General features: G+C 40.8%; 1 protein-coding gene across 2 annotated transcripts; it reads left to right on the top strand.

The window, feature by feature from the left end:
* Positions 1 to 23,000: 23,000 nt before the first annotated feature.
* On the top strand, positions 23,001 to 25,137 carry LOC127302371 (transcription factor BC1). Of its 2 annotated transcripts, none has more exons than XM_051332815.2 (8): positions 23,001 to 23,382; positions 23,471 to 23,611; positions 23,700 to 23,765; positions 23,874 to 23,942; positions 24,043 to 24,129; positions 24,248 to 24,391; positions 24,541 to 24,675; positions 24,827 to 25,137. In XM_051332815.2, exons 1-7 carry the CDS (start codon positions 23,167 to 23,169, stop codon positions 24,646 to 24,648), a joined length of 831 nt encoding a protein of 276 aa, XP_051188775.1. In that variant the 5' UTR covers positions 23,001 to 23,166; the 3' UTR covers positions 24,649 to 24,675; positions 24,827 to 25,137. The 2 variants fall into 2 exon arrangements, with proteins under 2 accessions (XP_051188775.1, XP_051188774.1); XM_051332814.2 differs by having other exon boundaries at positions 23,003 to 23,382; positions 24,830 to 25,137.
* The last annotated feature ends 227 nt before the right edge of the window (positions 25,138 to 25,364 follow it).

Raw genomic sequence — 25,364 nt, 5'->3', positions numbered from 1 at the left:
GATAAAAGGGCCATATCATATCACATTATGAATTGCATGTGATGTTAATCCTTTTATGCATCTTGTATTGCTTAGATCATGACGGTAGTATTATAAGATGATCCCTCTCACTAAATATCAAGATAATAAAGTGTTCATCCTTAGTATGCATCATTGCTAATACTTGTCGCTTCGAAGCATCACGTGATGATCGGGTGTGATAGATTCTACATGTGCATACAACGGGTGCAAGCCAGTTTTTGCACACGCGGATACTAAGGTTGCCTTGACGAGCCTAGCATGTGCAAACATGGTCTCGGAACACGGGATACCGAAAGCTAGAACATGAGTCATATGAATGATATGATGAACACTTTGAGTGTTCGCCTTTGAAGCTACATCTTTTCTCGTGAAGATCGGACTTGGTGTAGTGGATTTGGTTCGTGTGATCACTAAGACAATGCGAGGGATATTGTTCTGAGTGGGAGTCCACATAGTTAATTTAAGAATTAATAGTAAACTCAAATTTATCATGAACAAAGTCTAAATTGTATTTGAATTAAATTTTGCAGAATTGGCATCCGTTTTCTACTTTACGCTAGGCTTGTAATTGAGATAGATATACTGTTAAATCTGACAAGTAACTTTACGGACTGGTACCGTATTGTTAAAGAATCAAGAAATGATTAATTCCTATAGCAAACTTTTGGTAATCCTCAAATTGCTTCGAAAAGCAATGGTTTTAATTAGTATCTAAAATTATCTTGTCTCCGTAAAACTTGATGTTCAAATTCGTTTGAAAAGTAAGGAGCTGAAAAGTTTGTTTTCAGAAATAAGAAAGGTATGTGATATATGTGATATCTAAGATCTTAATACAAGATAATAGAATATAATTTAGTGAGACTACATAAACTCATAAGTTTTATGGAAATGTACGAAGGTTGAAGACGCTAGGCGTCCTGATCCTCCAACTAGTTGGGCACTAACATTATTCGCATATCCATGTAAGCCATAGTAGCTTCATCATGAAGTTTTCATGATTTGATGGGTAAAATTATGAGTGAAATTGTTCATCACATTAAAAAATTACTAATAGTGAAATCCGGAACACTTGTCATGTGATGATCAACTTCAAAGTGCGAACCTCAAGGCCATTGGTATTTGACCAATAAGCCTAGCAGTTATTGATGTTGAAGTGTTTTCAGAAATATGAGGAAAGTCGAAAGAGAAACTACAAAAATATTTTGGCAGAAAGAATGAAAAGACTAGAAAGTGTAGCTCAGGTGTATATAGATGATATACATGTTATGAATGTATTCTTTGATTGGTCACACAATGGAATTCTTGGGTATAAGTACCATATTGGTTGGTATGAGATGTCATACAACACAACGCAATACAAGAATACAATGGCCTAAGTGACTGATAAGGAATATGGTAATAATGCACGTCTGGACAAAATAAAGTGTTATTATGTTCGTCGTTGGCATTCTACCTAGCCCTTCAGATATATAATAAAGAACTTAATAATTTTTATTTAGCTCTGGTCAAATAAAAACAATGAGTTGTTCAAAGTTATGACCGTACTCCATGCACGATGGATAAGTTATTATAAATCTTAATGGTGAAACACACATGCATAACACTACGCTAAAATGCCATAAGGTAAATGATTTGAATTCCACTTATTTGTGGAACCTCTATTTAGGTCATGTTAGAAAGGATCGCATGAAGAAACTCCATGTAAATGGATTTTTGGAGTCATTTTATTTTTGAATCATTCGACGTTTGCAAATCTCTTCTAAAGAGAATGACTAAAATAACGTTCATAGGCCAAGAGTTGAACGGACAACTAACTTAGTGGAAATATACATGATGATGTATGTGGTTCACTGGGCATAGTTGTGTGCGGGAGATTCTTCTACTTCATGAAAACTTCCAAAAATGAATTGAGTATATATATGTGGATATATTTATTTGATAAGGAAGAAATTTGAAATATTTGAATGGATTCAAATAAATTTCAGCATGAAGTGGAAATCATCGTAACAGAAAATTTAAATATCTATGATTGGATCATGGTGGAAATATTTGAATTACGAATTTTAGCGAACATCTAAGAGAGTTATAAAATTGTTCTACAACTCACGTTTCTTGGAGAATCATAGTGATGATGGAGTATCCGAGAGACGTATCCAAACCTTGTTGGATGATTAATGATGAGATAAAATGATGCCATTATATTTGTGGATTATGCTTTAGAGACTACCGCTTTGACACTAAATAGAGCGTCATCATAATTCCGTTGAAATGACACCATATGAGTTATGGCATGGGTATAAACCCTATTAGTCCTTTCTTAAAATTTTGGTATGCATAACATAAGTAAATGAGTTTACAACCAAGATCGGATGAATGTCTTTGTTGGTTATCCCAGAGAACAAATTGGGAATACTTTCCACTATGAAGTCAAAGACAAAAGTGTTTGTCGATGTTTCTTGCTTATTTCCAAGAAATTGTTTCTAGCGAAGTATTTGAGTGGGGGATAATAGAACTTGATAAGATTGATGAACCTGAGCATGATGATCAGAGTAGTGCAGCATCGGAAATGGTTCCGGAAGCGGCCACGACGATCATGGCTCCCATGTCTACAAAATGTTATAGTCATGAAGATCGAAGTACCTATTAGGTTTGGTTTACTTTGTGATCAAATAAATTATTTGTGAACAAAGGATTGATTTTGAAGAATGATAAACCAACTACATACAAAGAAGTTATGATGGGCCCTGAATCCGTTAAAATGGATATGCGCCATGAAATCCAAGATAGGTGAATACTTTTTAAAAGTAAATGGATCTATAAAATTGATGGACTTGGATGGAATATCCTTGAAGAAGCTCGACTTGTCGAAAAGTCGTTTATGACAAAAGTTCAAAGAGTTGACTACGATAGATCTTCCGTAGCGATGCTTATAGTCTATTTGGATTATTCTAGTAATCGCTACATATTTCTTTTATGAGATATGATAGTAGGATGGCAAAATATATTACTTAACAGAAGTGTGTATTAAAGGTGTATACAAGATAAAACTGAGAGTTTTGCTAGTCCGTAGAATACTAAAAAGGTATACAAACTTCACTGGATGAAGTGAGTATCACGGAGCTGGAATCTTCACCGGATGAAATGATCAAAGAATTATGATTTCATCAGAAACGATGAAGAAGCTTGCATTTGCAAGAAATTAAGTGGGAGCGCTGAGATATATTTATAATACTTTATGTAGATGAGATATCGTTGATTATAAATAATGTAATCATGTACTTGATATGATTAGAAGGTTTCATTGAAAATCAACTTCAATGAAAGGATATGGACTAAAACCACATTTAGCGTCAAGATCTATGAAGATAAATTGAAACGCATAATAAGTTTAAAGTCAAAGTACATAGAATGAATATTGAAGTAGTTCAATATGAAAATGTGAAGAAAGTGTTCTTTTCCATGTGGAGGTTTAAACAAGACTTGAGTGTATTTGACACTCAATGAGTAAAAACACATGAGTTATTTTAGATCTCGAATAATATGTACACAATCAGATGTCATGTGCTCTAAGGTGTTATGAGCATATATATATCAGAATGATTCATATGATGATCATTTGACAACAGTAAGAATATCCCTGAGTGCTTTGTCAGAGCCGAGGATATAAATATGTATGTTTTATATGGGGTAATGACAAATGATCGCTGTAAGGTGTTACACCGATATTACTTTGGTCACATATAAAAATGAATTTCAATCTCAATTATGCTAATGTGTTCATTAAAAGGTAGCACCATGGGCTAGAAAAGTCTATGCTATATTTAGATGAGTTCTAAATATTGTGACGGATTCTACGAATGGAGGCAGAGTATTTCATTGTGTTTTGACAATGACCAGAGGTGTTTTGAGTCAAAGAGTTCTTTGAGAACTTGGTGTAGTTCTGATAGTGTCCGAACTTTGAAACTATATTGTGTGTGATAATATTAGTGACATATTTCAGACCGCGGAATTAAGGTTCCACCAGAAGACTGAACATATATGATTAATGCCGACTCATTTGGAAAATGAGTGATGCGTTGAGACGCAAATGACTTGCAAAATGCATACGTTTCTGAGTGTGTCAGATCCGTTGACTGAAACCTCTCCCGTGAGCAAAACATGATAAGCACCAGAAGGCCAAGGTGTTATATCTTTACAAATGTAAACTAGATTATTGACTCTAGTGCAAGTGGGAGACTGTTGGAGATATGCCCGAGAGGCAATAATAAAATAGTTATTGTTATATCTTATTGTTCATGATAAATGTTTACACTCCATGCTATAGTTGTATTAACCGGAAACATCAAACGTCATGTAAATCTCTTACACCGGAAGGATGCTTTGATTACATCAAACGTCATTGCGTAAATGGGTGGTTATAAAGATGGGATTAAGTATTCGGAAAGTGCGAGTTGAGGCATATGGATCAAGAGTGGGATTTGTCCATCCCGATGACGTATAGATATACTCTGAGCCCTCTCGGTGGAATATCGTCTGATTAGCTTGCAAGCATATGACTAGGTCACAAGAGATGGCATACCACGGTACGAGTAAAGAGTACTTGTCGGTAACGAGGTTGAACTAGGTATGGAGATACCGATGATCGAACCTCGGACAAGTAAAGTATCGCGTGACAAAGGGAATCGGTATCGTATGTAAATGGTTCTTTCGATCACGAAATCATCGTTGAATATGTGGGAGCTATTATGGATCTCCAGGCCTCGCTATTAGTTATTGCTCGGAGAGGAGTCTCGATCATGTCCGCATAGTTCTCGAACCGTAGGGTGACACACTTAAAGTTTGATGTCGTTTTAAGTAGATATGGAATATGGAATGGAGTTCGAATGTTGTTCGGAGTCTCGTATGGGATCCAGGACATCACGAGGAGTTCCGGAATGGTCCGGAGAATAAGATTCATATATAGGAAGTCACTTTCCAAGTTTGGAAATGATCCGGTGCATTTATGGAAGGTGCTAGAATGTCCTAGAACCTTCCGGAAGAAATCAACATGGAAGGTAGAGTCCCGGATGGACTCCACCAACCCTAGCCGGCCAGCCAAAGGGGAAGGTGGAGTCCATGGTGGACTCCACCTCCATGGCCGGCCATAGGGGAAGGAAAGGGAGCAATCCCACTTCCCCTAGGTTTCACCCATATGGAAGTTTTTGAGCTGGACTCATAGGCTTAGTTCTTTTGGCGGCTTCTCCGAGAAGCTGCCCTCCCCCCAGCTTCCTGGGGAAGCCGCCCCAAAATTTAGGAAGGCTTCCGAAATGGTTTAGCCTAGACTAGTTTGAAAGCCTCCCTAAATTTTGTGGGCGGCTTCCCCGGAAGCTGGGGAGAGGGCAGCTTCCAGGAGAAGCCGTCAAAAGAACTGAGCCTATTCGGATTTTGGGAAAACCCTTGGGGGTTCCACCTATATAAAGAGAGGGAGAGGGAGAGGGAGAGGGCTGGACACCACTTGGCCGCACCACCAAGGGGCTCCCTGGCCGGCGCCCTAAGCCCCCTCTCTCCCAAACCCTATCTACTCCCTCCTCCTTCTTCTCCCGCGGCGCTTACGGTGAAGCCCTGCCGGAGATCTCCACCACCACCGACACCACGCCGTCGTGCTGTCGGGATTCCGAGGAAGATCTACTACATCCGCTGCCCGCTGGAACGGAGAGATGGACGTCGTCAACGTGTGACCGAGTACGGAGGTGCTGCCCGACTGTGGCACCGTCAAGATCTTCTACGCGCTTTTGAAAGCGGCAAGTGATCGACTACATCAACAACGAGATCTAATCTCGTAGGTTTTGGAACCTTCGAGGGTTAGTCTCATGATCTTCATCTCGTTGCTACCATCTACTAGATTAGATCTTGGCTTGTTATTCGTTCTCGCGGTAGGAATTTTTTTATTTTCTATGCTACGAATCCCATCACAAGTTTGTACTCTTTAAAAAATGTTAGGAAAAGAAATGATTTCCATGGTCTTCAGGAAAAAAAAAAGACAAAATTATGACGAATATAAAATGAATACTACCTAGTCATGGGTTTTGAGTTTGTTTTTTACCCAAGATACAATGAAAGTAATTCCCTAGAGAAATACTTTTATACAAGTACCTAATCATCTTTGATTTCAAAAAAAGTTCGAACTATTTTTATCCTTTTTTATTTTTATTTTTCCAAGTATGGGAGTGTGTGGCACCCGAGAGCCACCATGCATTTCTCCTGGAAATATTAAATATGTAACCATGAGTCCATGACGACAAGTATAGACCATAAAGTATTTCATTGCCATAATTTTTTTGCGGTCATTCCACTCCCTAGCCCCTTTGCAAATTGCCATGCAATTTTAGTTTTGGTCGAAGTAAAATTTCGCGAAGTTCGACAAGTGTATAGGAAAAAGTATCAACATTTACAATACGATATTTATACAATACAAAAGTATTTTTTTGATGGTTCAAATAATATTGATTTCATATTCTCAATGTTCATAATAGTTTCTATATATATAATTGATAACATTTTGCAAAATTCTACCTTGACCAAAGCTAGGACAAGGCCACAGGGGCAATTTGGAACGGAGGGTGTATGTACATTCACGCATATATGCCAAAGCTTAAGTAAATTATAGTCATTTATCAGCTGTTGCGCTCTTGGTCTATCTTTCAACGGTGGGGGCGTTTGGTGGTGGACAACATGGGCGCCGCGCCGACTGTGGGCGATCTCCTATCTTCCTGCCGGTTCACTGTCGGAGGTATTCGCTTCCATGAGCGAGAGGCCGAAGAAGAGGATCACACAAGGATGAGGAGCCTGAGACCAACAAACTGGCCGATTCCCAAATCAATGAGCCTGGGATATACATGATCACGGTCTTATGCATTGATTGTCAGCTGGAGAAATAAAAACTGCCAGAACGCAAACGGGGTGATGCAGTTTATATGTCGGCCAGACGGACGAGGTTGATTAGCATCAGGAGTCAATCGGTGACGGCCTGGATATAGACCTCTTGTCACTGAGGGCCGGGCCGGTTAGGTTCCTGTCAGCGACGAGCCAGTAGGATGGGATCGCGTGGGCGGGCGGCTCCTTGACGCCTCGACGGCGTTCTATCTTTCTCTGTGGAGGTGACTGCTCGCGAGGTCTAGCATCGAAGGATCCCTGCTCGCCGGTGGTTGGGAAGACATCGCTGGCCGCGACCATCCGATGACCTTCTCCATCCTCGGCGTCACGGCCTCGCGGGAGATGTCGCCGCCGGCCATCTACGGAAGGGACGTGTATTACAATGGTATTTGGGATTTATTTCAATCGGAAAAGAGACGCGTGAGAAGAGAAGGAAGCAGAACCGTGCGATGCATAAAAGAGGGCGCGGCGCACGGATGGGCGCACAGACGCGGGCGCAGGCAAGCCCCGTCCGGACAACATGTGCCTAGAGAGGTAGCTTGTTTTTTCAATAGAACTATGTAGTACGTGAATTTTCAATGTGGTAGCTCGTTTTTTTCTTGCATCAACTATGTTAGCTTGTAACAATGAACTTTAATTTGTCCATCTTCAAATATAGAGGTTGTAATAGTTATCTTTGATTATTTAAGAATAAGTAGGTTGACGTAACCGGTAATTTTTTGTTAAATCTAGGTCACATGCTAAAATCACCACTGGCAGGTACTTTGTCTTCTGTGAGTGCATACTACCACTGACAAGCAATTCTGTGATTGTCACTAGAGATAGTTTAACATGGGGTATCCTAAGCATGAGGACCTACATTTGTATACAGAGGCCTCGTAAGAGCATCTCCGGTCGCGTCTCTCAAAGCGGCTCCCACCTGGCGCCGGATTGAGCGTTTGACGTGGTGCCGCGCTTGGGGCGCGTCTCTCCCCAGATGCGGCCCCCATTTAGAGGTCACAAAATAATAAAGATTCACGAAGATAAAAGTTTTCATTCAAATTTTATTATAGTTTATAAGTTTGAATAAAAACAACTAGGATCATCTAAACCCTAGCATACTGGCTGCCCGGCGGTGCGTTCGGCGCCTCCGCCCCGCCATCGTCGCCTCCCCTCCGCCGCTGCTCGTTCGCCGCGTGCCGCCTCTCCCTCCGGAGGTGAAGAAAACACACCGTTCCGCCGCGTTGTCGCCTCGCCTCCGTCGCTGCTCTGATGCGTGCTGGAGGGAGAGGTCGACGGCACGGCGCCACCGCGCATCATTGTCCTCCTCGTGGACACGGACATCGTCCTGCAGCTTCTTCTGCGACTCGAAGGATGATACGTTGCAAATATATCTATGATTTTTGATGCTCCATGCTTTTTTTACACCAATTTATATATGTTTTGTTTACACGTTGTTGCACTTCTATGCATTTTTTGGAACAAACCTATTGACAAGATGCAACAGTGTCAGTTCCATGTTTTCTGTTGTTTCGTATTTCAGAAAAGTTGTATAGGAAATATTGAAATTTGACAAAACAAAAAACGAAGTTCCTATTTTACTGTAACAAAGACGGAGTCCAGAGGAGAGACGAAGAGGTACCAGGAGGCGGCCACACCATGCCTAGGCGCGGGCGACCCATGTGGCCGTGCCTAGAGGTGGTGTGGGGCCCTCGAGCGCCCACCGACCTCGCCCTTACGCCTATTTATTCATATGATCGGGAAAAACCTAAAGACCTAAGCCTCCATCCACGAAAAGTTTCGTCGCGGCCCTAGCTCGGGAGGGTTCTGAAGCTCTTCCTGGCACACTGCCGGAGAGGGAGATCATCACCGGAGGCCTCTACATCGTCATGCCCACCTCCGAAGTGATGTGTGAGTAGTTTATCTCTGGACTACGGGTCCATAGCAGTAGCTAGATAGTTGTCTTCTCCAATTTATGCTTCATGTTTAGATCTTGTGAGCTTCCTATCATGATAAAGATCATCTTTATGCAATACTATGGTTGAGATTGATTATATACTTGTCATATGTTATTTGTGATTTTGTATACTCTCCGTTGCTAGTAGATGCCCTGGCTAAGTATATGCTTGTGACTCCAAAAGGGAGTATTTATGCTCAATAGTAGGTTCATGCCTCTAGTAATCTGGGAGAGTAACAATAACTTCTAATGTTGTAGATGTGTTGTTGCTACTAGGGAGAAAAAAATAATGTTTGTCTAATGATAATTCTATTGTTTACTTTATACACTTTACTTAATGTAATAATTTGTTGCTTGCAACTTAATACTGAAAGGGGTCGGACGCTAATCGGAAGGTGGATTATTAGTCATAGATGCAGTTGGATTATGGTCTATGTATCATGATGTAATGCCTAAATGAATCTCATAGTAATCATCTTGTCATGTATAGTCTTTATTCTGTCAATTGCCCAGCTGTAATTTGTTCACCCAGCATGTTATTTATCTTTATGGAGAGACACCTCTAGTGAACTGTAGACCCCGGTCCTTTCTTTTACACTGATAAATTCATCTTCATCTACTGCAAACACATGTTCTGTTTACTTACTGCAAGCACTGTTCTTTTTACTTTCACTGCAAACGAACATCTCTTTCCAGACTATAAGGTTAATCCTTTGTTTTCAGCAAAACTGGTGAGATTGACAACCTCACTGTAAGTTGGGGCAAAGTATTTTGGTTTTGTTGTGTGCATGTTTCACGTTGTTGCTGACGCTGGTAGTGCGCCCTGCCAAAAGTCAGCTAGCAACACCTTCAGAAGTGATTTCATTCTCCTACTGGTCGATTAAACCTTGGTTTCTTACTGAGGGAAAATTTGCTACTGTGCACATCATACCTTCCTCTTGGGGTTCCCCAACGGCGTGCTCTGCACTCATCAAGCTAACTTTCTGGCGCTGTTGCCGGGGAGAAAGAGGATTTCTGCAAGGGGAGTCTCTCATCTTCAATCTCTTTACTTTGTTATTGTTTTGCTTAGTTTATTTTACTTTGTCTTGTTTGCTTCTTTATATCAAAAACATAAAAAAATTATTTTCTATTATAGCTTTTATTTCTGTTGCTTTGTTTTAGTCTTGCTAGAATGAGTATTCCTAAAGTTGAGGTTCGTTCTTTTAAGCAACAAGGGGGAGAAAGTTTGAAAGATGTTTGGTATAGAATAAGTGATGCTCATCATAGACGTACTAAAAAATATTCTACCATAATCTTTATTAGAAATTTTTATGTTGGTATATCTAGCTGGAATAGGTATGTTTTGGATACTCTCACGGGGGTAATTTTCTAGGTACTCCTGCTTTGGAAGCCTGCAATTTAATTGAAAGCTTAGTAGGAATAACACCTACTAATGTTTTTAAAACTGAGATCACTTTGGAAGATGTTGTAAAAACACTGAGCTCTATAGAGAAAAGTTTGCCAAATTTCCTTGATAATGCTAGCCAAATTAATGAATCAATAGAAAGTATCAATAAAAGAATCACTGTCTTAGAGTCTGGCAATACCCATGATAATAGAAACCTTAGAATTGGTAAACTAGAGGAGGCTATGGAAGCTTTAAGTTCAACTTTTTCTTCTCTCGAGTTTAAGAAGGAGAAATCTTTTGTGGTAAAATGGTGAAAATTCATGTATGTTCCCAAGGTACCCAAACCAAAACCCCATAATATGTCTAAAATTGATAAAACTTATAGTACAACTAAGAGTGATTTACATGTTGAATCATCTCCAGGGGTATCTAAAGTACCTATTTTGACAAGTTGTGTTTTAGAATAAGTGATTGCTCTTGATGCTTCTTCACTTGAAAAATACTTGATGCGAGCTCTTTTTCTGCGCCTAGCCGAAAGACGTTAAAGAAAAACACTCTTGGGAGATAAGCCATGTTTTATTTCTGTAATTTTTACTTTGTTGAGTATTGTAAGTTATTACCTCTGTAATAACCTCTCCTTATCATTTTTATTTCGTTTTTATTCCAAGAATAGCCTCTAATAGGAAGAAAGTAAGATTTGGGGAAGTTGCTATCCTGAAACAGATTCTGTGATGTCACCAAAAAATTTGTATTTCCAGCCAGGACGTAATTGTGAGCTGATAATTTTTGAGAATATGCACAAGGTTATTATCTAACTTTTGTTAGTTTTGCACTTTTCGATTTGAGCAATAAAAGATTTTTGGAAAAATTGATCTTTACCTGCTGCTCTGTTTTGACAGATTTCTGCCACTATTTGCATTTGCCTCTTAATCTCTTTCTTTTGGAGTTATTTTGAGAGAAATAACTTTTTGAAGAAGTTTCTATAGTAGCTAATATTTTAATGGATGTTTGACATATGTTAACTGAACACAAGTGAATTTGTTATTTTTATTACACTAATGCAGCTAATGAAAATTGTGTGAAGTTTTGTATGAAGGAAGTTTTCATGTGTAGGGAGAGAGGAATGATGTGATGAGATGAAGTATGGACAAAAGCTCAAGCTTGGGATGCCCATGTCACCCCAAGAAATATCCAAGAGGCACACGCGTCAAAGTTTGGGGATTCCCAAGGCATCCCCTTCTTCATCAACAAAGTATGAGATCATCTTTCAAGACTCTATATTTTGATTGCTTGAGGTGCTACGTGTTGTTCTTGGAGCGTCTTTATTTTCGTTTTTAGTTTTATTTTGTTTCGTTTGCTGTAGCATATGGTTGGACCCCAGCATATTTGTTTTGGATAATGACACACTCCGTTTTAATTGCATAGAACACTCTAGTTTTCACTCCTATTTTTCTGCGAGTGTTCTCTTTTGCTAGTACTGCGTTTAGCTTTGGTTTTCCACTCATATTTTGTTTATAGCTTGTTAGTTTTCTTTAGTTAGGTATGATTAGCTCTCTGTTCTTTATTGATTATTATCTATGAGAGTTGTTTCCAATAAATTGATTGGTGTTGGAGACGAGTAAAATGTTTCATGTTTATACTGGTGCAAAATGAAGCTTGTTTAGACTGTAGCATAGACTTTTGCATGCCATGTTAGATGTTATTTTAATAATAAGCTTAGTAATTATTTTTGTAGCATGACTTGTCTCAAATAGCTGAGAGTGCGTAATGTTTCATTGAAAGAATCATGTGTTGTTTCCATCATAAAATCATAATATTATGGTATTCTCCTTTGATGCTTTATTGGGTTGACTTGGCACATGCTTACATAATGTTATGACTACAAACCAGTCACCTAAATCCTCTATGATCATTTAATTTCTGACTTGTAATATCACTTTATGTTTTTATTAATAATGTTTTGTCGCTATGCATGATTATGGCCATTATTGCTCTCTTAGTTGGTCACTCCCAGTCTTTTTCTAGCATTCACCTGTACTGAGTATGAGCATTACTCGTGCATCCAACTTCTAAAAACCAAAGTTTCCAATTGTGTCCACCATACCTACCTATATGTGGTATTTCACCGCCACTCCAAAGTGGATGCTTGTGTGGTACCTTTAAACCTTCAAAAATTATTACTTGTTTTGTGTTTTGTTTTAGCTCGTGAGGAAGTGTTGAATGCTTTATCATCTATTTCATGTTTATTATAGCTTCACACTTTGACTAGCATGCACAATGCGCTAGTCCTTAATATTGTAAAAGAGCAGGCGCTGGTGCCCACCCACTAAATATAAATTAAACCAATAATCTGAATATCCTAACACTATGTACTTGAGAAATCATGAACTTAGCTTGTTTAAACAAAGGAGAAGAGGAACTTTATTTCTCTCTATGGGATCCGCTCTTGAAGCCATTAAACATGAAAGGATGACGGATCATTTGTTGCCATTCTTTGACATAGACATACATACCTCTAAAAATATATTTTTAACACCTCTACTTTATGCAAAATAAAAAGCTCTAGCACACGAGTAATCTTGCTTCCCTCTGCGCAGGGCCTTTCTTTTTTTTTATGTTGAGTCTTCATCTTCTAACTTTATGCACCAATTAAGAGAGCATAGTTTTCATTATGAGTATAATGCGCATAGTCCCAAAATTTATTATTGATTGATTCATGATTATGTTATTGCTTGTTCTCAAATTACTTGTATCTAGTCACCCTTTGAACTTTAAAGGTGTCCTGTCATTTATTTTTTGCTACTTCTTAAAGGACAAGCTGAGTACCATTTTTCTATGTTTTCTCTATGCTCAAAAACAGACAGTTGCTTTCAGTACACAATTATTCATGATCTTTTGTTTGAATTACTTCTCATGTTGTAACATAGTTGCTAAGTTCTATTGTTAGAATTATATCTATCATGTCTATGTTTAGAGTACTTTGATCCCAGCTCACAATGCTTTTATAATAACTTGATCAAGATTGTGTTAGCTTCATGTCACCTTAAAAACTATTTTTGTTATCACTTACCTACTCGAGGACGAGCATGAGTTAATCTTGGGGATGCTGATATCTATAATTTTTGATGCTCCATTCTTGTTTTACACCAATTTCTATATGTTTTGTTTACACTTCGTTGCACATTTATGCATTTTCTGGAACTAACCTATTGACAAGATGCCACAGTGCCAGTTCCATGTTTTCTGCTGTTTTGTATTTCAGAAAAGTTGTACACAAAATATTCTCGAAATTGGACGAAATAAAAGCCGAAGTTCCTATTTTACTGTAAGGAAGACGGAGTCCAGAGGAGAGACAAAGAGGTGGCAGGAGGCGGCCATGCCATGCCTAGGCGCGGGCCACCCCCTGGCAGCGCCTAGAGGTGGTGTGGGCCCCTCGGGCGCCCACCGATCTCACCCTTCCGCCTATTTATTCATCTGATCGGGAAAACCTAAAGACCCGAGCCTCCATCCACGAAAAGTTCCGTCGCGACCGCCATCGCCGACCCTAGTTCGAGAGGGTTCTGAAGCTCTTCCCGGCACCCTGCTGGAGAGGGAGATCATCACCGGAGGCCTCTACATCGTCATGCCCGCCTCTGAAGTGATGCGTGAGTAGTTCATCTCTGGTCTACGGGTTCATAGCAGTAGCTAGATGGTTTTCTTCTCCAATTTATGCTTCATGTTTAGATCTTGTGAGCTGCCTATCATGATCAAGATTATCTTTAAATAATGTTGCATGTTGTGTTTGCTGGGATCCGATGAATATTCAATACTATGGTTGAGATTGATTATATACTTGTCATATGTTATTTGTGATCTTGCATGCTCTCCGTTGCTACTAGATGCTCTGACCAAGTATATGCTTGTGACTCCAAGAGGGAGTATTTATGCTCGATAGTGGGTTCATGCCTCTAGTAATCTGGGAGAGTGACAATAACTTCTAAGGTTGTAGATGTGATGTTGCTACTAGGAAGAAAACAATAATGCTTTGTCCAAGGATAATTCTATTGTTTACTTTACACACTTTGCTTAATGCAATAATCTGTTGCTTGCAACTTAATACTGAAAGGGGTGCGAACGCTAACCGGAAGATAGATTATTAGGCATAGACGCAGTTGGATTACAGTATATATATATATCATGTTGTAATATCCAAATGAATCTCATAGTAATCATCTTGTCATATATGGTTTTTATTTTTTCAATTTCCCAGCTGTAATTTGTTTACCCAATATGTTATTTATCTTTATGCAGAGACACCTTTAGTGAACTGTGGACCCTTGTCCTTTTTTTACATTGATAAATTCATCTACTGCAAACACATGTTCTGTTTAGTTACTGCAAGCACTATTCTCTTTACTTTCAGTGCAAACAAGTATCTCTTTCCGTACTATACGGTTAATCCTTTGTTTTCAGCAAAACCGGTGAGATTGACAACCGGACTGTAAGTTGGGGCAAAGTATTTGGGTTGTGTTGTACGCAGGTTCCACGTTGTTGCTGACGCCGGTAGTGCGTCCTGCCAAAAGTCAGCTAGCAACACCTTCAGAAGTGATTTATTTCTCCTACTGGTCGATTAAACCTTGGTTTCTTACTGAGGGAAAACTTGCTACTATGCTCATCATAGTTTCCTCTTGGGTTTCCCCAATGGTTTTCTCTGCACTCATCAAAGTACTCGACAATCGCCCGTTGTTGCGCCACCTGCTCCTCCGAGTCTGGCCCGTCTTCGGTCTAGTCGATGTCGTTGTCCTCGTTGTCCTTGTCCTTCGCTTTTGCCGCCGCCGCTTCCGCCTCCCAGGCCGCCAATTCAGTGGCCGCCGCCTCCTCCTGCAGCTGCTGCTCTAGCTCCTCCCGCCGCTAGCAATGCTGGAGCTCCTGCCTCCTCAGCCGCAGCTGCAGCTCCTCCACACGTCGTCGCTCGTTCAGCTCATCCCGATGCTGCCGCTGTTCCAGATCCTCTGCACGCCTCCGCCGCTGCAACTCCTCCGCACGCTGCCGCTCGCCCAGGTCCTCCCTTTGCGCCTGGAGGCAGAGGCACAACTCTTCCGCCACGGCGGCGTTTTCCGCTTGCATTTGCCTCTCGAGCTTGACAAACTCATCGGCGACAAATGCCTCTATGGCGGCTGCTTGCGCCACCACTTCCCACTCTTCGTTGTCCGCCAGCTGCGGGTCAACGTCGAACTCGACCGGTTGTGGTGTTGGAGATGGAGGTGGAGATGGTGGTTGAGGCAACTAACCGCCGCCAATGCGTCTCATCATTGTGTAGGTGGTATGCAGGCGGCGAGGCCTGTTTTGCGGTGGAGAAAAGGATGCAGGGGCTATGGTGACGTCCATTGAGCGCAGCGGCCTTCTATAGGCGGCGACGATGCGAGGAGAGGCGGGAAAAAAGCTCGGGAACAGTGAGAAGCCGCGGGAAGAAAGCGTGGGAACTAGCGGTGGCGTGCGAACGACGGCAACACGTGGAGGAGGCACAACGACGCGTTGGGGAGGCGTAGTGCCGAAGAGACATCTCGCCTGCCCTTTCGTCGCTATTAAGGCAAAGCTGTATCTGTTCCTTCATTCGTCAATGACACGTTAGGCCCGCCACTCGCTACTCGTTTTCACGCTCTATCCAGCGCACCCACAATGTCCCTTGTGGAGCAGGGACTGCCTCGGGGTGCCGGATACCGTATTAGGCCGCGCCGGGCGGAAAGGCCATTTGCGTCGTGTGACTCGGGCCAGTTATATGCCTGGCGCGCCCCAAAAAGCTTTAGGGGATGCGACTGGAGATGTTCTAACACTTTGTAGAAGAATTAGTTTAAACCTACTAGTTAAAACTTCATGTTAGAGATAATGCAAGTTCAAATATGAAGCAATTTGAAGCTGAGGTCGTACTAGATGAATGGTATTAGGAAAGTCTGGATTAAATTATATTTCCCTCAAGAACCGACCATTGGTTAGATGGTTAATTAGTAGAGTGATTGTACTCCCAATTTAATATATAGGGATCAAACCCTAGGTTTGATATACGTGTGTATCGTTGACGCACATAATTCTTTCAGTATCAGGTGACATCTTGTGGCTGCCAGACATCTATGGTACTGTGCCAATGTCCATGCACTACAGGAATAGGCCGATATGCTGAGGGTCAGGAACCCTCGGCGTAGCCTGTTTTGGCCGTCGGCATAAGCTACGCCGAGGGCCGCTCTTGGTATATCTCTTCGGCGACTACCTCCCTCGGCAGAGTTACAATTGCCGTTGGGGTAGCCCGGCCCTCGGCGTAGAACGCTACGCCGACGGCAAAACCGTCGGCATAAAAATTTAAAAACTTCAAATTTTCATTTTCAAAAAATATTTAAAAAAATCATTTTTGGCTATGCCGACGGCAAAACCCTCGGCATATAGTTTTAAGTTTTTTCAAATTTTAATTTATTTTACACCTTTTTTCTTTTTTTACTTGTTTATCTTTCACCCAAGACACTTTTAACTGTAAGTACACTTAATCGGTCACCCATCCTCACACTACTCCAACTTGCTTCCATTTGGATAAGTTTCCATTAAAGAATTAACACCTTGCTGATAATAATAGCATATCAACCCTATTAACCATTGGACCATGATGTCACACCTCTTTATTTTAAAATTTCAAACAATTATTTAAGTAAACAACAATGAATATATAAGTAATAATAATACTAAATTCAAATAACAATAAAATAATTTTATTTTTGTATTTTTTCTATTTAATATGGAATAATTAATATATTTAAATCAGAAAATCGAAATTCCACAAATAATATGTATAAATCGATCAGAAAAATGAGAGGAATCTAAATATAACATCCATATCATCATTTGAACCTAAAAATTAGAGGAATCCAAATATGACGTCCAGTTTGCCATCTGGCTAAAACGACCCCCTCGGAAGATGCGAAATGGCCGTACCGGGCGCGTTGGTGCACCGTCCGCCAACACGCTAAATGGACAAAATTATCATATAAAGAGATGTGTTATAGACCTAAAAATATTTTTCGCGGAATTTATAGAGCGACGGAAAGTGTACCCCTAGTTCAAATCCGGTCAATTTCCAGCGGATTCGGCGGGACACCGCATGAAGCCGGAGGGATTCCCAGATAGCTAGCACGCACATATGGCATATGATATGTGGTACGGAGGCGGTGTCCTACCACTACGCGGAGGTCTCTTGCAATACTAAAATGCGCCCCATGTAGCTGCTTCACACAAAAAAGCCGTTTTGACACCCCGAAAATGAAAAAACCATCGCCCATAGGTTAGATTGAAAATCTGATCCCGGGGCCTTGCTTCCCATCCCAGGGACCACACACGTTCCAAATATGGCCTCGTTCCGACAAACTATGCGGTAAAACAAGCCGTTTCTTACTCATTTGCCCTAACATTCATAGAACTCCGGACGTGATAGCCCTGTTTGTGAAGGGTTTTCCAAAATAATTGCCGTATTCTAATTCCGAATTTTGCAGTGGTTACTAGAACACATAAAATGACGCCATGCAGCTCCACGAGATTTTCTGACTTCATTTAAATTGACATTTGGCCAAAACGGGCTGCCACGGAGATGCGGTATGGCCGTACCGGGCGTGCTAGTGCACCCGTTCACCATCACGCTAAATGGAAAAAAATTAGCACATAAAGTGATGTGTCGTAGACCTAAAAACATTTTTCCCGAAATTTATTGAGTGACGAAAAGTATACCCCTAGTTCAAATCCGGTCAGTTTCCAGCGGATTCGGTGGGACACCGCAGGAAGCCGCATGGATTCCTAGATAGCTAGCGCGCACATATGACATGTGATATGTGGTGCGAAGGCGGTGTCCTACCACTACGCGGAGGTCTCGCACAATACTAAAAATGCACCCCATGTAGCTGCTTCACAAAAAAAAAAACTTGTTTTGGTACCCCGAAAATGAAAAAACCATCGCCCATGGATCGGATTGGAAATCCGCTCCCGGGGCATTGCTTACCATCCCAGGGATCCCAAACGTGTCAAATATGACCTCGTTCCGACAAACTATGCGCTATCACAGGCCGTTTTCTATTCATTTCTCCTAAGAGTCATAGAACTTCGGACTTGATAGCCCTATTTGTGAAGGGTTTTCCAAAATAATTGCCGTATCCTAATTCCGACTTTTGGAGTAGTTACTAGGACATATAAAATGACGTCATCTGGCCAAAACGGGAACCCGAGGACATATATGAAAGTTTTTGAATTGTAACTATGTTAACATGGTACTGTACATGATTCAAATATGCATGATTTTGACATAAACGGATAGATGATGTTTTTCTGAATATTTTGATACCTTATACGCATTTTTCTGACATCATATGAATTAGTTATGATTTTTACAAAATTAGACAAATTTGAAAAATGGCTACGCCGAGGGTGGCCGTCGGCGTAGCCCTGTCTACGCCTAGGACCAAAGATATGCCGAGGGCTTCCCTCGGTGTAGACCTCGCTACGCTGACGGCAACGCTACGCCGAGGGTCGCACTGGCATGCTGGCCTGGCCGGGCCATACGTCGACGGCCCCGACTTTTGGCCGTCGGCATATAAAAGGTTCTTGGCGTATCGCGCCATTCCTGTAATGATGACAATGTCCATGCTTCCGTGTCGACTCTAGTTTTCATTATTATTATAAGTGTATGCATGTGGTGGTGGTGCCGGTGTCTATGATGAATTACCGTCGGTCTTATGATGGTGTTATGAGTGGGGGCTTGGATCACCCGGGGAACTCGTAAAAGGCTACAAAGACACAGTGCTTTACTTATATTCAAGGCTAACTAGATGGGTAAAAAGCCTCTATGTCCCGCTAAATTTATTTATTGATACGGTGTTCAGAATGTCGAAGAACTAAATAGGAGCTACAATGCTATGTATGGCGGTCCAGAATCCTTTCTAGAAACGTTTGAGTCTTCAAAAGGGTTTTCTGATCCGCATATAGATGCATCTTCTTGAGTTTTAAGTCTTTGATATTTTACTACGATGCAATGCCTTTTTTTTCGTACCAGACTAATGTAAATAAATCTCCTAATCAGAATAGGATCCCGGAATTACTGCGATTACCTTATGTCCTTGGCATGCCTACGTGCAGGATCGGCAACCTACACACATATAATTCGATCCAATCTATCCACACTAGTATATTGGTATACTTCATTGATGGTTCTTTACTATTCAACGACAATCTACACGGCCATTATGCAAAATTAGGATGTAATAACCACTAAAAATGAACCGATTGAGAAATGTCTATCAGCGCAACCCTTCCGTAGGTCCAATACGTTTTTTAGTCCTCAGATGTCTTTCAAGACACTTCCCGAGTCACACGTGAGCTTGCTCGAATTGACACCGTTCTCTAAGCGAGATATCAAAGCTTATGTAGGTAATCCACCGTTCTCTAAGCCTTGGATATCAAAGTCTATTTTTGGCAATTAGTTAAATGGGCTAGAGGTCAGGTTTAAAAATCTTATCAGAGTGGGAGCGATCGCCGTTATTCGGTCGCTATGGCTATGTAGAAATGACAAGATTTTAATGATAAAAACTCTTCTCTTATGCAGGTAATCTACCGGTGTACGGCTACGCTCTGTTCATGATCGTCGCTTCAACGTGTGGAGAACCACGACCTATTTACGGATGTGTCTACACGATTAAAGAATTCGGCCAAGGAGTTTATTACCCAACATGGGTGGCTGCATAGTCTGCGGATTATGGCTCCTATTCATGATAGACTTCTGTTTCTCGTTACTTTTCATTATGAACTAAAGTGTAAACTTGCCGGTTGTGTTACGTCAAAACTTTTGAGTAATAAAGCGGCGTTTTTCGAAAATGTGCTTTCGGGAGGGGAAGTCTGACATGCAGGTGATTTCCCCCAAATAATCTGATAGCTGCCACCGTAATTTTGTGTGGAAGTGAAAACCATAACCCATTCTTCTTACCTTTTAGCATAGTCAAATAGTTTTATATTTATTTATGTAAAATAAGCTTGATATAATTTTGTTCGTAAATTCTCCCGTGACGACTTGAGTTTCTATACATACTTTAATTTTTATATAAATAACTTAATTTGAAACTATCAGATAAAACTTCAGTTCAGACACCATAAACATAAAAAAGAACATTTTTAAGCTAAGGCAGTACTATAAATCAATGGTTTATATAGACAAGGGAGTATAAAACTACTTTGCTCCAACATTTTTTATTTGGAATATTGTTCCACAAAATCGACATGGATGGTGTATCCATCTAGATTATTGCTCACTGGTAGCATGCCTCACTTATCACAACTATTCAAACACCCGCCTTGTGCTCCATGGTGTTGGAACACATGCATGATCTAGATGTATTTTGGTTCACAAAAAATATATTTATATCACCAAATTGATTTAGTGTAATGAAGAAATCATTTGTAATTAGAGATCATCTGCGATGGCGTGTTTGATTATATTGTATGACATTTTGTAGCAAGTTAACAAAACATAATGCTATCACCCTTTAATATCATCATTACACAACACAATTTATTAACAAAAGAGTATAGATAAATCGATGGTTTATTTACAATAATGGTACAAGTCCCTTTAAGGGCACACGTAAGCGAAACTTGACACATGCATGCGGACACATAAGCAAACGTTGACACATAGACATGATACTTAGGCAAAATTGCTGAATTGGGCGCCTAGTCATTTCATAAGCTTCACAAGTTAGCAATAGGGGCCTTTTAAATTGGTCATTATGGGCTAAATGTAAGCCCCTAAATCAGTGGTACGCATCTACGACCAATTCGTGTTAGGAAATTATGACCTTCTTGATAAAATTGGTCGTAGTTCTTCAAGGGTTGGACCCTCCCAAACGGCTCACGACCATTTAATTCAGAATAGTCATAGATCTATGACGAAAAGATAGATGGTCGTTAAGAAAAGGTCACTAGTGAGCATATTTCTTGTAGTGCACACCATAAAACTTCACAATAATGATATACGAACTATATACCTCACCATACACATTAATACTTAAACTTGATTAAATTTAATAAATAAAGAAATTCAGGTAGTAAATAATATTCTTGACATGGGCATCTGTTTTGATCATGTTGCTTGCTACACTGAGTTATAATCTATGATTTTCTCGAACCATGATAATTTTTATTTTATTTTTTGGGGTTATATGCATATGTGGATGCATAGGACGGTGAATGTTCTCTTATTCATTATCTAAATAATAAAGTAGCTTGAATTACAATTCACAACAACATTATTTTATTTTATTCTCATCGTGTAAACTTAATATATATAGATTTGACATTTAGTGGTACGGTAAATGTTTATGCTAGTGATGTTATAAGAAAATGTACATAATTTGTGTGAACTTCGGGTGCTTCAGTCTCATGTTTATAGCACGTTATTATACAAAGGGTGGTGGCACTAGATACTTCCTGAGGTTGACATGTCCCCACTCAAAGTCTTAAGTTGCTGTAAAATCCTTTAATCACATGGTTATCAGTGTTGGTTGTGAAAATAAAGCACCTTATGGATTTTTTTTCCTCGTTCTTGTTCTCCTTATAAATAGTCTACCATCACAATTACATGCAACCTTCTACTCCCTCCGCTTAGGTTTATTTGGCTCGAGACTAATTCAGCAAGCCCAGGGAGAGATTTCACTGGCGCTAGATATGCCACCAGAGTTGCTCTTGGCCATTTCCGCTACCCTGCTAATTATTTTGATTTTCTCACCCATTCTTTAGTAATTCCTCGTGCTAGGAAATAAGGGAGGCACAATCCAGAAAAACCGTTTCCGAGCGGCCAGGTTTTGGATCACTTATGATTTACATATATCCTTTTCCATCCAATCCCTCTTTGGTTTATCGCGTGGTACACGTGATAAGCAACCTCAAACCAACAAGAAATCTCCCCCTTTTCTATCTGCCCAAAACAACTAGCATAAAGAGAAACTATGTAGTACAGGTCCGCCGACTGACATGCAGGGAAGCAATAGTATTCACACCCATAAGACTATTTTGACTACTACTGTCAGGGAAATCTGATACAACACTTGAGTACGTAGTTAATATAAACGGTAAGGGGTTTGGCTTCGCAGTTACTGATGCCGCGACTGTAATGTACAGACATACTTTTTTAGCAACACTTTACTTCAGTTTGCAGTATATACTTCAGAAGGTCGCTAGAAAGGTAGATGCATGCATGCTTTCCTTCGCACAAGATGGACGAACCTAACTGTGACTTGCACTTGTACAAAGCTTAACTAAATAGTTCACTAATCACCACACTTCGTATTCTTTGAATTGTCTAGGTACACACATGAGTAGTTGTTGTAGCCAGAATTAGAAAAATGACTGTGCATCAGTTGGTAGTTTGATACAGAACCGCCATCCTTGTGGAAAAGAAGCCGGAGTTCGAAAAATGTGTTCTGTGCTTCCAGACACAACTTGGCCAAAAGGGTACAGAAAAGAGAAAGGGGATCCTACCTATCTAATAAATTTCAGAGCTACACACACTGATATATGATGGGCATCTCCTCCATTATTAATTTCATCCTACAACAAGAGACACCGGGGCCCTTTCTTGACACTGCCCACACTGCCATCTTCTCCATTAATAGAGATGCAGTAATGATTTGGTCTTATCATCCCCCACACACTCTCCTCCTCCTCCTCCTCCTCCTCCTCCTTCTCCTCTCTCTAGACCATTACCCCTCCCAACTTGTATATAAACCATCGGCAGGGACACAAAGGAGCCAAGAACTTCTTGTTGCCTCTAAAGTCTGAACTGCTCTTCCTTTCCAAAACCTCATCTCCAGCACTACAAGCGAGAGGCAGCTAGCTAGATAGTGAGTGTCGGGCAATGGAAGGATTCTCACACCTCCAACAGCAGATGGAGTATGGCCTCTCCAATGCCGGCAGCTTCTTGTTCTCCCATGGCAACCCTGAGGATGCAGCAGCTTCGCTGGAGGCCTCATCTGTGGTTCTTGACACTCATCCTGTGGCCAATGCTTCTCCGGAGAAGAAGAGGAAGCCCGGGGAAGACACTGCCAGCCTCAACTCTGCTCACTCCCCCAGGGTATAGCATACATACAAGATTGGAGCTACTTTTATACCGTTATACATGTTTCTTATGCAATGTATTGCTTCTGGTTGAAAATAATCAGGAACCCAGCAAGGAGAGTACAAGGAAGAGGGGAGGCAGAAAACAGAGCAAGGAGATGGAGGAAGAGGAGGAGCCAAAGGGGTACATCCATGTGAGGGCAAGGAGAGGGCAGGCAACAGATAGCCACAGCCTTTCAGAGAGGGTACTGATGTTCTTTACTGCCTCTCTTATTGTGTGGTTTTCTGAGTCTCCTTTTTCCCTTATCTGATCTGGCTTTCTTATTTCTGCAGGTGAGGAGGGAGAGGATCAGTGAGAGGATGAGGATGCTGCAGGCCCTGGTCCCTGGTTGTGACAAGGTTATAAGTTGCTTGATTACTTACAGTTAAATTACTACTGTGTAAAATAACTTCTTGTGTATAGGCTAATAAGTTTCGAAGGAAAAAAATGTACATTCATTTGTGTAGGTAACTGGAAAGGCCCTCATTTTGGATGAGATCATAAACTATGTGCAGTCCCTGCAGAACCAAGTTGAGGTAGGAGTACTGAAGTTAGAAAAATATTTCGCTCATATATATATGGGAAAGTTATAAAGAGTTGTTGGTTAATAAAAAGTTCTCCTCATTTGTGATGCAGTTCCTGTCCATGCGGATTGCTTCCCTGAGCCCTGTGCTGTATGGGTTTGGCATGGAGAGTGATGCTGCATTCAGTGACCAATCACAAGTACGGGCAATTAATCATCTCAACAATACTATATAATCATTGTATATTCCATATGTTTGCTCTCGCTCTCTAATTTATCCCTCTTGCGCTAAACTATATATTATTTAAATTATTTCAGAAGATCGAAGGCATGTTCCATGGGGCAGCTGCATTGCCTGCTGATCCTCCCATGACCAGATCATGTAGCCCAGCTCCATCTCAAACCATGATGGACACAGGCACCTCCTCCTCTTCCCCGCCCTACTCACTTCATGGCACCCAGGTTTGGACACATTCTCTCTCTCTCTCTCTCTCTAGATCTCTCTCTTTCTGTATCTCTCTACATGATCATTCAGGACCTAATTCCAAAGTACTGTAGAATCTACATGCCGCCGAGCTGATGAGGCTGCCCATGTGTGCATGATTTTCCAGGACAATGTCAGCAGCAGCAGCTACATGATGCAAACAGTAGGCGAGCCGAGGCAGGAACTGTTCAATCAAGTGGTGTTCAGCAACTACATGTGCTCTTTCCAGCAGTGAAAGGACCCTACATTTGACGACGGCTAGGTAATTAATCATGCACATTAAGGTTCAGTAAAAGTAACACCCTGGATATTTAATTAACACGGTACTTGATACGTACTCGATCAGAGTTAAATTTTAGCTAAATGACTTGTACTGATTTCTTCATACTCTTGCTTTTTGCGTGCGTGGATAGCAGGAGGAAATAATGTTGGCCAGGGTGTGGACGTGTGGTGACTGAACCGAAGCACCAGATGAGTTTGAGATGTTGGATGATCTAGTGATCCATCCCCTTGTCTGGTGGCGTGCATGCAGTACGTAGTAGAGACCAGTGAAGTAGCAGCTAGAGTTGATTAGTCATTAGCAGTAGAACCAGAGAGGCTTTGTTGTCATACAGCTTTTTTAAGTGATGCATTGTTGCCATCGCATTGTACTCTACTTAGACAAAAGATGCTGATGAGGAGATCATTTTGTTCATATATAAGAGAGCCGTTTCTGCTGTCTCAACCCTGGTGATTTCACTTCTGAACATTCAGTTCTACATATTTTTACACGCACTTAGCTACGTACCTATTAAAATTTAGTATCATTTTACATTCATAATTGAGGTGGTAGGAGTAAATGTTGCTGTGGCATTAGGTAGTACGTAGAGGTCCCTCCCTGCTGCATGGACATTTAATCGGTAGCTGGAGGCTCTTGTTCTAGCTTCTTCAGATTGGAGTTTTGGTGCAATT

This window comes from Lolium perenne, chromosome 5 (assembly GCF_019359855.2).
Source record: "Lolium perenne isolate Kyuss_39 chromosome 5, Kyuss_2.0, whole genome shotgun sequence".
NCBI lineage: Eukaryota > Viridiplantae > Streptophyta > Magnoliopsida > Poales > Poaceae > Lolium > Lolium perenne.
Note: the sequence above shows the minus strand (reverse complement) of the source record. Positions and strands in the feature narration are given on the sequence as shown.